The sequence below is a fragment of the Takifugu rubripes genome, chromosome 3 (assembly GCF_901000725.2).
Source record: "Takifugu rubripes chromosome 3, fTakRub1.2, whole genome shotgun sequence".
Taxonomy (NCBI): Eukaryota; Metazoa; Chordata; class Actinopteri; order Tetraodontiformes; family Tetraodontidae; genus Takifugu; species Takifugu rubripes.
Genome location: NC_042287.1, coordinates 2,440,567 through 2,453,186, shown reverse-complemented (window position 1 = coordinate 2,453,186; position 12,620 = coordinate 2,440,567). Strand labels below are relative to the sequence as shown.

At 39.3% G+C, this 12,620-nt stretch overlaps 1 protein-coding gene across 1 annotated transcript; it reads left to right on the top strand.

The window, feature by feature from the left end:
- Nucleotides 1–1,242: 1,242 nt before the first annotated feature.
- Nucleotides 1,243–11,541, top strand: gss (glutathione synthetase). Its single transcript, XM_003962880.3, has 13 exons — nucleotides 1,243–1,449; nucleotides 2,807–2,971; nucleotides 3,979–4,124; nucleotides 4,375–4,450; nucleotides 5,161–5,300; nucleotides 5,740–5,856; nucleotides 6,371–6,451; nucleotides 6,606–6,683; nucleotides 6,768–6,837; nucleotides 6,991–7,185; nucleotides 7,306–7,387; nucleotides 7,756–7,945; nucleotides 9,338–11,541. The coding sequence occupies exons 2-13, from the start codon at nucleotides 2,840–2,842 to the stop codon at nucleotides 9,459–9,461; spliced, it is 1,431 nt and encodes a 476-aa protein (XP_003962929.2). The 5' UTR covers nucleotides 1,243–1,449; nucleotides 2,807–2,839; the 3' UTR covers nucleotides 9,462–11,541.
- Nucleotides 11,542–12,620: the final 1,079 nt, after the last annotated feature.

The window sequence follows — 12,620 nt, the reverse complement described above, 5'->3', positions numbered from 1 at the left end:
AAATAAATCCACAGCATAAGTACATGCAGCATTATATAATACAGAGGACTATATACAATAGTATCTTATAGGCTGGTTGTCTACATTACCTATTCCTTATTACATTACCTATTCCTTACTATTTATATATATATATATATATATGTCTTATTTTACTTATTTTATTCTAGTGTTTATTGTCTTCTCTATGTTGAATGTTGCAGCGTCACACTGAGACAAATTCCTAGCTTGTGTAATACTGTGTACTACATGAACAATGGCAATAAATAAATCTGAATCTGAATCTACTGATGCAGAAAACCGAGTGAGCAGTGAGTGATGTCTGTAATTTCGTATGAGTCCAGCTCACATGTCCAGTCTATCGGATGTGCTTGTTGTCATGTCTGACAGCAGTAGGAGTGGTCATATATCCCCTTCGCCCAGTGCTGCCAGAGTGTCCAGGATTGTGGGGGACAGAGTCTTCAACAGGAGGAGGTCATCTTAGCTACCCTCCTCCTAACTCCTAGCTACTCCACTGAGACCAGGAAGCAGCCGAGGATGGTCAATTGGTCAGTCCAGAGGTTTCAGGTGGCACCCTCTGGTCCAGTTCTAGGTCCATCGGCAAACTGCAGCGAAGAGCTCACCAGGGGCCGCAGGTGGACGAGGACCAGTTTCTACAGGGCCCTCATCAAATGAGTCCTTAGCAGCCTGTAGCTATTGAGGTTCTTAGGGTTGAGATCTTTGGCTCTGGGATGAGGCATGGGGCTTTTGCACAGCCCCAGGGTCAGGTTGAACATGTGCTGGAAAACTCCACGCAGCTGGCGTCCAGGCTTTGTGTGTGCTAACGACTCCATGACCTTTTTCGCTGTGACTAGGAGTTCTTCTCATCACAAACACAATCAGTCTGACAGGCTGACTAGAAACCAAACTGCTGGAGTGGAGAGTGCTTATGCTTATGCATCCTTTGTTTAATACGGTCAATCACATTTGTGACATTTTAGCTTACTGTTTGTTAAGTTTCTGAACACCTGAGACTGTGTTTGCTTCAGTTTGAACAATAGGTGATTTTTTTTATAAAGTAAACTAAGGTGGAATAATTGCGCAATCAGTCTTTCCCCGGGCGTTAAACCACATGAATTATTTGCATTGAACAAACTTTAATTAATTCTGTTGATAATAAATCTATTGATTCCGAAAGGAGGGGCGGGATTTGATTGGTTTATCAGACCACGTGGCCATCAACGTCTTGTTCTGGCCAATCATCGTTGAGCTACGTCGCCGAGATTCTTCCGGCACCATTCGCTGCTCCGTCGGTACCGTAGAACCGAGTAAAGCCACGTGTATAAACTTGCACTTTATACGTGATCTTTTAAAAGTATAACTAACTAAAGTGGTCGGAGTTTGACAGTGTGTAAAGGTTGCTTAGCGACGACAAATCGCCACAGACTGTAAAGAACCGCGTGCTTAAAGGTAAGGTCGATTTCGAACCGGATTTATAACACAACCACTAACAGAACCGTATGGAACTTTAACCCGGTTCTTTAATATCATACTTTATAACGCGGTCACAACATTTTTCATGGTTCAGTTATTATCTTATCTACTCTGTTGACAACAGGTTGAATGACTCAGCTCAGTTTGTAGACTTTTAGATTTGGCTACTCATTTTCTGTAGTTTTGGGGCGGATTTGTGACAGGGGCCCCTCCTGTGGGTTCTCCAGGGTTCCTCCATGGGCCAATGACTGAAGGATGGATATTTGTGAGAATAGAGGACATTCTTGGCTTTTTGTCTATTGATCCCTCTGTCTGTGTAAAATAGAGCTGTTAAATTATTAAAAGACTTGAGCAGCCACCTTCAGAATTCCAGGTGGTCCCATTGCCTTGACCCAGCCACCAGGTCTTGTTATGTTTGTGTGGGTGCTTTGCTCCCACCCATAGATCCTCTGTTCCCACCAGTCTTAATGACTTAAAGTTGGTTTAATCGGGAATACTGTTGATTAAAAACAACCTGGCAAATTTTTACAGGCACTTACCTTATTTCACCTCTTTATTTAGGTCGCACGGCTGTCTTCGGTCACAATAAACTGGGCATCTGTGTCTAAAATGTTGTGAGATTCTTTTTATCTGGGAATAGAAGATTGTGCAGGCCTGTTATTTTTGTCGTTAAGGTTTGTAGTTAAACGCTAGCTGATTCATTTGAGATACAAATCAGCTGTCAGAGTTGCATGTACCCAGTTGAATCCATATTTGTCTACACAAGACCTGGAGCGAGATCTTCACATCTTCATCACAGGATTATTGTAATTAACTGTTGGAGACTTCTCTGCAAATTCAAATCATCTCCGGCTTTCTGAATCCCATTTTTCTCATCTTATGTACACAGTGCACTTGCTATTTTATTCTCTATTGCTCTTTTTTCTCTATAACTTTCTTTATCAATTTTTCAACGTTCACATGGTCATAGCAGAAGACTGCTGTGGACACAAGCTGACAGTTGTGATTAGAGGCGCTGATCCATGTCCCAGTTTATTCACACTCATCCCATTGAAAGATAAAGTCCACCGTCCACTGGTTTTTGCTCATATTTCACTCTCCAGTGCAGTGGCCCAACCACACCATTGATCTTGCATATATGATGTTATTAAAGGAATACAGTAACTCGATGCTACGCTTGCCCTATTTTCAACATGTAGAAAACATTAGCTAGCTGAAAGTGCTGGGATTATGTTGGATATAATAACATTTGTTTGTGTAATCTATAATGACATATTTAACTAGATTTTTTTATTAAGTCAATTAAAGAATGTTTACACATCTTTCACAACAGGTTTTCCCTGAGCCTCGTCTCGGGTAATTTGCCATGGCACAAGGAATACTGAAGGATACGATGGCTAATGCTATGCTGGTGAAAGACCTAGCAGAAGTAGCAAAAGATACAGCACTTCTTCACGGTGTCCAAATAAGGGTGCATGAAAGCCCCAACTCATCAGAGGTAAAAACCAAACACTTCTTTATGTTTGAGTGCACGGAGGGTAAGAGCAGCAATACTAGGCTAGTGCTAGGCTGGAGGGGGGGGGGTCTGGAGTCTATCCCTGCCTTCAGGCGAGGGCTTGGGTACACCACTAAACTTTGACCTATGTAGGCTTGTCAAAGACATTGAAACCGGTATTCACTTCCATCAATGTTATTGTTCCAAAAACAAATACCAAACCATTTTCCTTATCATTGCCCCTACATGTTTAGAAATAATTATTAATTGATCGTATGGGATTCATAATGTTGTCTCAAAAGGATTCAAGTAGTTGTGTATGTAGAGTAGATTAGCGAGTTCTTAAATGGGTATTATTTATTCAAACTGCTATTGTAGTGTTGCATAGACATTACAAGTACCAATTACCAAATAAAAGCTGCACTACCCTGTACAGACAGCGTTGTATTCAAATTAAACATTTAGGAATTAACTTTCAATAGAAAGTTTTATATTACTGTATTGGTTTTGCATATTTTGTGACCCTTTGAAGACGTTTCTTGTTATTTTAAAGATGTGGGAACTTATTTTCCTCACAGACCAGCATTTTATTGACCCCACTGATGAAATCTGACTAAACCAACTAGAGAGCCGGTGTTTTGATGCCCAAAGGACTGTTTACTCTTTGCTAAAGGAGCAAAAACAAAAGCACAGGCTTGTTCAGTCACGTTAGGAATTTGGTCTCTTTAGGTGATGGGATTTAGGTCGGATCATCAGTAAGCTCATTTGGGCATCTGCAGGGATTTGTATTAAATACTTGTTTTTACACCTCACATTCCATTTATTAATGAATTATTCATGCTTTGTTTGCTTGTTTGTTAACTACAAGGACTCACTGGTTTCACTTGTCATTAGGGCTGTAAAAAAAGAGCACCTTTTTTAAAAAATAAAGAAGCTCGTGGGAAATGTTGATTGTTTTGGATTTCAGAGCAGTCGCCACATCTTTTCTTTGGTCTTGTGCTGTTTTTCAGGTGGTCACATATGCTCCAATAACGCTCTTTCCCTCGCCAGTACCAAAGAGTGCATTCTACCAGGCCCTGGCAGTGCAGGTCCACTACAACACTCTGGTGGATAAAATCAGCCAGGATGCAGACTTTCTGCAAAAGGCTCTAGCTAGGTACTTAAGGAGCAGTGGTTTATCACTAGCTAAGTGTTTCTGCTGCGTGTACCAGGCAAAACTGACACTATAGACCTGGGGTTCTCAACTGATCTCACTCTGGTTCCCACATTTTCCAGTGGTTATTAAGTCATGGCCCACTTTTGGGGTTTCTGTCCCTTATTGTCCTCAATGAACAAAAATCTGCACTTTAAATACCCTGAGTTATATTTGTTTTCCAGTATTTTAATGGCTGACATTATGCTTGTAGCACCATTACAGTGGATAATTTCACCGCAAGGTTGTTCAAGATTCATCAACAAGTCCTAGAAGAAGGAAAGGCTCAGGTATGATAATTGGTTTTAAGCTTACAATCTAAATGACCAATGAGATTCATTTAATGTGTTACATGATTTTACCCCTTTGTGCATGCACCAAAATACAGCCGCATCACAACAGCAGTGTAGATCATCAGTGGATCTATCTTGATTACTCACAATTAAAAATATGTCAAATTCAATGTTATTAATTTATTCTTTTTAATGGGAATAGAAAGACAAAGGACAAATTTGTTACCAACATTAGTTAATAAGCAGTGATTCCAAGAACGTAATCATAACGCATTCAATAAAATGGCTCATGTATAGAGATGGACAGTATCCATGTGTGTGTGATTCTACATGCTCAAACATGCACACATACCGTGTACACTATACTTATTAATATGATTTTTATACTTACATGTAGTCATTGCCTTAGTTTTAGTGTTATTTGCATAGACCCTGTTCACAACATAAATAAGGGACCAAATATTCAAGGTTTTGCTACTATTTGCCACTCCAGGTTTGATTTTTACACTCTAAGTATCTGTGGCCCCAATGTGACCACACTGTTTTCACCATACAGTACACTGTAAAATTTGACATTACACATTATCTATCCAACTAATATAGACATTCAAGTGCAGGTGGAGTTTCTAAAGCTCTGGTGCAGCCTTTAGTTCTTTAGTCTGGTCACGGGCCAAACAAGTCAAAAGTTGTCTCATTCTTTTTACCAGTCCATTGTGTTGGGCCTCAACCGGTCCGATTACATGCTGGACCAGAAAAACGAGGGGTGCCCAACTCTGAAGCAAATAGAAATCAACACTTTTGCTGCCAGTTTTGCTGGGCTGACCTCACACACGCCACATGTCCACCGGTAGGTCACGCCCTTAATACCTCCATGCAGCCATCAGCTGAGCTCCGGCAGTGCAGTCTGGGTTAGGACACCAGTGCCCCGTGCTCATACATGACCTGAAAACATGCAGGCAAAGAATGAAAGAGAAGGGGCGTACAGCACGGGTCACGATCTCAAACACTTTTGACCGGCAAAAATGGTGCAGACGGTGTCGTGGACCAAAGCTCCATGGCTGTCGGCCCAGTTTTTAGTAACTGAGACAAAACTGAAGTGGGATCTTATTAAAAATATGCATTTACCGTTGTGTAATTTATTCAAAGTAATGTACTGTTGTCTGTCCTTTTTTTAATGTTTGTGTTTAATAAACACATAATTGATACTGGGTTAAATTCAGTACATTTAGAGAGTTCTGGAATATTGTCTTTGATACATGCTATAAAATGCAGTCTGTATTCAACAGACACATCCTGAAGGTGGCTGGCTGCGTGGAGGAAAGTCAGCGTATCCTAGATAACAACAGTGCTGCTGGTCTGGCCGAAGCTATTGCCAAAGCCTGGGAGCTCTACGGATCAAAGAGGTACAAATGAAACATGTTGCTAACTAATGGAAAGATTTTTCTTTTTGAAACTGCTCTGTTCAGTGAGCAATCATGTTGCTCCAGTGGGCCACCATGTTGCCTGTTAGACTTCAGTTGTTACTGTACAAATGCTTACAGGCTGAAAACACATGGTTTATTTTTAGGTTTTCATGCATTAGGTGAGGTTTAATGGATCAAGGCGACGCAGTATGTAAAGATTTAACTCCTAAGGGCCAACATATACTGGACTCCCATCTGATGTGGTTCCACTCTGCATCCTTCAGACTCTCAGCTGATGAAAGTGACCTGTTATGTCTGTCAATCAATGAGCAAACCAATGACCAATGGCAAATATACCCATTGTTAATTATTTTAAGAAAATATAGGGAAGACTTTTATTATTTTTGATCAAATCCAACCATCACCCGGACATTCTGGTTCACGGTGTTGGCTATGGACCCGTGTTTTCAGGTCATAGTGAAAGATTCACCGAGGATCTTTCCTTTTGTTGCAGGGCAATCGTCATGTTCTTGGTGGAGGAGAATCAAATCAACATCTTTGATCAGCGATGCATTGAGAACGAACTCTGGAAGAGGTAAGAACAGAAATGTTGCTTTAGGTTGGAAACCACCACTTCCTGCTTGTGTTACTCGGCATCATTTGACATGTATTGAATTGGATGATACTGGAAATAATTTAAAAGTGTGAACTGACCCACAGGTTACTTTTGTGTTTTCAATATGTTATAGAAACATTTCCACGAAAAGGAAGCGTTTCCGTGATGTTTCCAAGACGGGGTCTCTGGATCCAGACAGGAAGCTTTTTGTGTAAGCATGTGTTGCCTTTTGCCGAGACAGTTAGAGGTAATATCATGAGATTGCTTTGCATTTACTGTGTGCATCTCATTTGAGGGATGGCCAGGAGGTTGCAGTGGTGTACTTCAGGAACGGCTACATGCCACAGAACTACCAGAGTGAGCAGGTATGTTTGTCATACATTTGTCATGCGTTTGTCCCTTTTCTTGTACTTTTAGCCTCTGATGATGGGGGGGAAGAGAATGCAAATATCTTTAATGTGGAAAATTTTAAATTGGACATTAAAAACTGGTTAATGTCCGGATATTTTCCCTTGTAGGACTGGCAAGCTCGTCTGCTGATGGAGCGCTCTCTGGCTGTGAAATGTCCTGATATTGGAACTCACCTGGCTGGAACAAAGAAGGTCCAACAGGTTCTTTCTCAGCCTGGAGTTCTTGAGAAATTCTTTCCTGAGCAACCACAAGTAGTAGAGCAGATCAGATCAACATTTGCTGGCCTGTACACACTTGACATGGTAAAAATCCCCAAAACATGTGACATTGTTACCACTGATGATGTTGAAGGAAAAGAACTCCCAGCTGTGACGTGAACATAAAATTGGTAAAGATTAAGCACTTTCTGCTGTGTTTGTTAGGGACCAGAGGGGGACAAAACCATAGAAATGGCATTGCGGACACCAGGCCTCTTTGTCCTGAAGCCTCAGCGAGAGGGAGGAGGTAAGCAGTGTCACGGGCACAGGATGAGGCAGACCCAGGGGCGCAACATGTATTTGCGCACCGATTAATCTTAAAAAGTTCCTTATTTAGTTCAACTATTGTTTCAATCATTATTTTATTACTGTCTTGGAATAACGCCTTGAAAAGCATTGAAACGATGTATTTCTGTAATATAGGCAGACAATGGAAGGCAAACACATCTGTTAGAATCACGAGCACATCTGGTACAATCCAAATTGCCCGTCTATCACCCCCATACCCTCATTCACCTTAAATTAGTTTTGAATCTAGATTTTAGGTTTGATTTTTTTTATTTGTCAGGAGCCTGAATATGAAGTTGCTTCATTCTTTTTTTCATATTGCTTTAGGCAACAACCTCTACGGAGCTGAGCTCCAGCAGGTTTTACAGGAAGTCAAGGGGAGCGAGGAGAGGATGGCCTACATTTTGATGGATAAAATTCATCCCACTCCTGTCCAAAACATCCTTCTGAAGCGAGACGCTCCTCTCAAAATCAGCACCTGTCTTTGTGAGCTGGGAGTCTTTGGGACATATGTCAGGTAAGGAACCTTATCTCCTGTATGGTTCAAGTGTAAGTACACAAAGAGATTTTTAATTAAAATGATCTTTTTCTTTATTTTTGTATCCATGTATTTCCTGTGACTACTGTAATTTCCGGACTATAAGCAGCTACTTTAAACACTGCGGCTTATTCTACGGCTTATTTATGTTTTTTTCCGTGGCGCACTAGTACAACTATTGTGAATCAGTCATTTTTACTAACCCTCATCAACGTGGAAATACTAGAAGAAAAGCATATGATGCAACTTTTAAGTTAAAAGCGATCAGTCTGTCAGATTGTTCATTGTTTGAGAAAAAAGCATAAACAACGTAATTTGTGTGTAGCTGATACAAATATATATTTCAAGGTAGCTGCATTACAGACACTGTTAGAAAAAAAAGAAGCATTTACCGGTACAATATATTTATGTTGCTAAGCGGATTAAATTAAAAGAAAAGTTAAAAAAAATCCTGACATGATAAAAACTGGATTTAAGGTCTTTAAACATACAAGTGCAAAGTGTGGCTGTTGTTTCTTACCTGTCTGTCACTCGTCAGTGACTCGTCTCTTACGGTAATAAAAACATATACCAGTACTGAATGTTTTCGATCTAATTTTTCATATTACTACGTGGGATACCTGCGGCTTAAAATCCGGTGTGGCTTGTATAAGTACAAAATTGATTTTCTTGATTGATTGATTTTCTTTCTAAAATTAGATTATGCGGCTTTTAATCAGGAGCGCTCTATAGTCCAGAAATTACGGTATTTTATGTTTTTACTGTTTCCTGCTGTTTCTTGCCTGTTGCATTGTTTTCAAGCAATTGGCCAACTATGGTTGTTTTTCAATGTACTTAAATAACTACCATTTACCATTTTTCACCATAAAGCGCACCTTATTAAAAGGCACAGTCTCAGCTACGGGTTCTATTTCTGTATTTAACACATACATAAGGCACACCGGATTATAGGGCTAGCTTAAAACATGCATGCTGGCGTGTATTTAGCAATGTACTCACGTTATTTTTTTGATCAGTTCTCCATCGAACATGCCGGGTTCCCTCTGGTCATTGTCAGAGTCAGTCTCATTGCCGTGCAGCTCCTGATAAATGATGCCGGCTTTTGCGAAAGCTGGCAAGCCGAAAAGCATTTACAGATTTTGGAACTCAGTGCACACATAAAGGGCACCCCATTATAAGGTGCCCCGTCCATTTTGCAGAAAATGTAAGACTTTAAAGTCTGCCTTATGGTCGTGAAAAGATGGTAACCTAAACTGAAGTCCTTTTTCTATTAAAAAAAAAAACACTGCATGTTTTTTCCCCACACTTAAGATTTAATTAAATTTAATGATATTTTACAAGTTGTCCGCTATGTTTTCTTCTTTTTAACAGAAAAGGGAGAGAAATGGTGCTGAACAAGTGCGCGGGGCATTTGTTGAGGACCAAGAGTTCCGAGCATGCAGACGGAGGGGTTGCAGCAGGAGTAGCCGTGCTGGATAATCCGCTGCTCCTTTAAATGATATTCCAATATGCTTACAGCTGTATGTCAAAGTACAAATGTACTACAGTGAAAAATAGTGTCATAACATAAAACTGCACACCGTTGAGCTGTAGTTTGCCAAACAATTATAATTTTCCTGTCTTGAATTTTCATTTTTTTTACATTCAGCCATGATTGGACGACAGGATTAACCTGAGGTAGACTCAGCACAACCTCTAAAAGGTTTCCTTTATGAAGGAAAAAGAAAAATCAAGTGTCCCTTGAAGACTGCATGTTGCTGTTGGCTATCTGTCCTTTCATTTTCATTCATTTTATTTTTTAGAGTTACCAAATGATATAATCTTGTTGAGACGCTTTTCACAATTGTCTTTTGCAGCATTCTACTGTAAAACTTTTATTATGCAAATATATACAGGTCTAAAACAGGGGACACTTTTGTTTTGTGTGGGCAATTGATTTTTTTTGTTGGAAAAAAATGACCCCTGTATAGATAAAGTAAGGTGCAATCTGTTTTTCATTATCTGCACTGACTACAGACATTTGAACAGAGAGAGACAGACAGACATATAGTCGGTAAGATGAGACATGCCTTCTGCCTTAGTGAGAAGAACTCTGCTCCCCAAAGTCTCTAAGTAACAAATTATTGAAAACTTTGAGTCTTTTCAAGTAGTGGAGTCAAATTTAAATTTTGCTTTCATTTCCTGTCTTTCACCATTTGAGCATCACGATAAATAATCAATTTTTAACAGGATTGTTATAGATCAAATTTGCTGGATGATTATTTACTCCTAAAGTTTGCACTTATTTACCAGATTTGGCTGTAATGGTAAAAATTATCAAGAAATATAAAATGATATCAGACATTGCAAACTGAAAGTTAACAACTATAACCATTTATCATGTGCAGTTGACAATTCCTGTGTAATCATGAAGGAACTTATATTTGTAATAACCAATTTATTGGTTTGATTTTATGAAAAGATCTAACATTTTTCACTCCATCAGACTGCTGAACAACTTGTTTTACCTGATTCAGATATGAGATGCACCACAGACTAAAAACCACTCACCCACTGTAGGTGTGTAGGTGTCAAGTGAAGCTGGAGAGGGCAGCACTGATGCCCAGTGTCTGGAACGGGAGCACAGACCTCCAAATTGACCTGCAGCATCCAAATGTGGATGAAAATTTGGTCCAGGTGTAAATATTGTAACAGAGATGTTCATGGGTATCAGTTTGGATTTGTCTGCAGAAACCTGGGTGTCTTTCTTATGAATAAAATGTTCTTCTTTCATCCCTTTTTTCTCTCAACATATCCTGGAAACAGACATCAGAGATAAAACTACCGTTTGTGTGAAGTCTATGCATAATTGTCAGCAGTATCAGTAAAAGCTTATTTACAAAAGGTGCAGGTTCAAAAGAGCGTAGAGTTCTAGAGCGTAGGCTCTAGAAAGGCTGGATCACAGATAGGTGGCCGTGATTGTGTTGATTATCTTGTGGTTACACAACTCGCACAAGTGCTCATGAAAGCTGTTCTGTGCGTTTAATCCAAAAGCCACTGAAGTAGCTGTTTGCTAATACTTTGAAACTTACCTGGACTCGGTGTGCTATCAAAGGAATTTACAGTCCCTAACTTCTAACTCTCCAGCACCTTTAAAGGAGTGAAAAGTGGCAACAACCTCTTTAGTCACTTGTCCCATCTATGTGATTATATGACTTGTTTAGGCAACAATGATGAGACTGGAATTTGAGTTGTCTGGCAAAAATCCGCCAACCACAGGCTGTGAAGAGGCTCTAAACAATACAAGGAACTAGATGTGTTACCACAGGTCCATTACTTAAATATGCACAATGCTTTTTATCGTTGTAGCCTAAAATGTATGCTGCTATAGTAGGATGCCTTTATTCATTCATTCATTCATTTTGGCATTGACTTGTATTCCTGACATTAGAACCTGTGTGAAAGTGCTGCTCAATTAAGTGTCTTCATTCTTGTGTTTGGTTCAATCATGTTTGGTTTGAATCACTGATTCCTGACACCTGGAGCAAGAATGGAACCTCATCTCCAGAATAAAGGGTTAATGGTTTGAAGTCTAATTAATGGAGGTCTGTGTTTGTATATAAAATGTGTAATTTGTTTTGTCACACAAAATTCCTGTCCTAAATGGAAATAATCTGTTTGGGATCCATTTCCTTTTGGACAAAAAAACCCCAACAACCCAATAATCTACTATTAACTTTAATTTGACTCAGGTGATCCAATTAAAATCTACGGTAAACAAATTGAACAAACCACTAGGAAGAGAAGTCTTTGTAAAAGACAGAACTGATCACATAGCTGAGGACAAACCTCATGTCATGCATGCCTAAATAATATTGGGAGGTTATTAGAAGGTGGCTACATATGGACATATTCTACTCAGTTTCTAAGATAAATATTCTTCTAAACCAGGAATCAGATTCTTTTTTAGATGTCTCATGCCTTGAAATGAATTCAGCTATAGACTTAGCAGGAGTTCCTACTGTAATATGGAACTTAACATTTATCATGGTTCTGGATGCCATTGCTTCAGAGACTTTAATGTTTTTTTTTATGTTTTAATTTATTTAAATCAAGTGATAAGTGGAAGTTGGTAACGGCAGATAAATAACTGATAGTACTGTAGTGCAAATGGCATAAATAAAGTACTATTATTTTTTACAGTACAAAATGTAGGACAGTGTATGGCAGATTTAGGTGGTGATCAGTGGTGGCCTGTGGGAAGAAGCTGTTTTGTGTCTGATGTGCTTGACTACGTTTGCTACTGTATCTATCGAAGGGGGGGGGGGGCACCATGACATTAAAGACTACATGTAAATAAACAAAAATTAACCATTTACAACCATTGCTCTTCATCCCTTCTAAAATTGTGTTTTGTACTGCTGGTTAAACTGGGTTATGTTTTAACTCTGTACAGTTCGTTCTATTATTTCACTACACATGGATAAAAAAATGTCTGAAATAATGTTTAAATGAAACCCTCAAACTATACCTTCCCTATCTCTCTTAAAACATTCCTAATCCTACATGTAGAGAGTAGATGATTCATCCATCTATGCATTATTTGCGCTGGTTGTTTATCATATGACACAGAGCAGTTATATCTCTAACTGCAAGCGTGAATTATTGTGAAAGC

Excerpts from the sequence above, each read along its gene's own strand:
- gss (XM_003962880.3), top strand. The coding sequence starts at position 2,840 with ATGGCACAAGGAATACTGAAGGATACGATGGCTAATGCTATGCTGGTG. Across the intron at positions 2,972-3,978 it reads AAAGCCCCAACTCATCAGAG|GTGGTCACATATGCTCCAAT; the intron begins GTAAAAACCAAA and ends GCTGTTTTTCAG. Across the intron at positions 4,125-4,374 it reads CTGCAAAAGGCTCTAGCTAG|CACCATTACAGTGGATAATT; the intron begins GTACTTAAGGAG and ends TTATGCTTGTAG.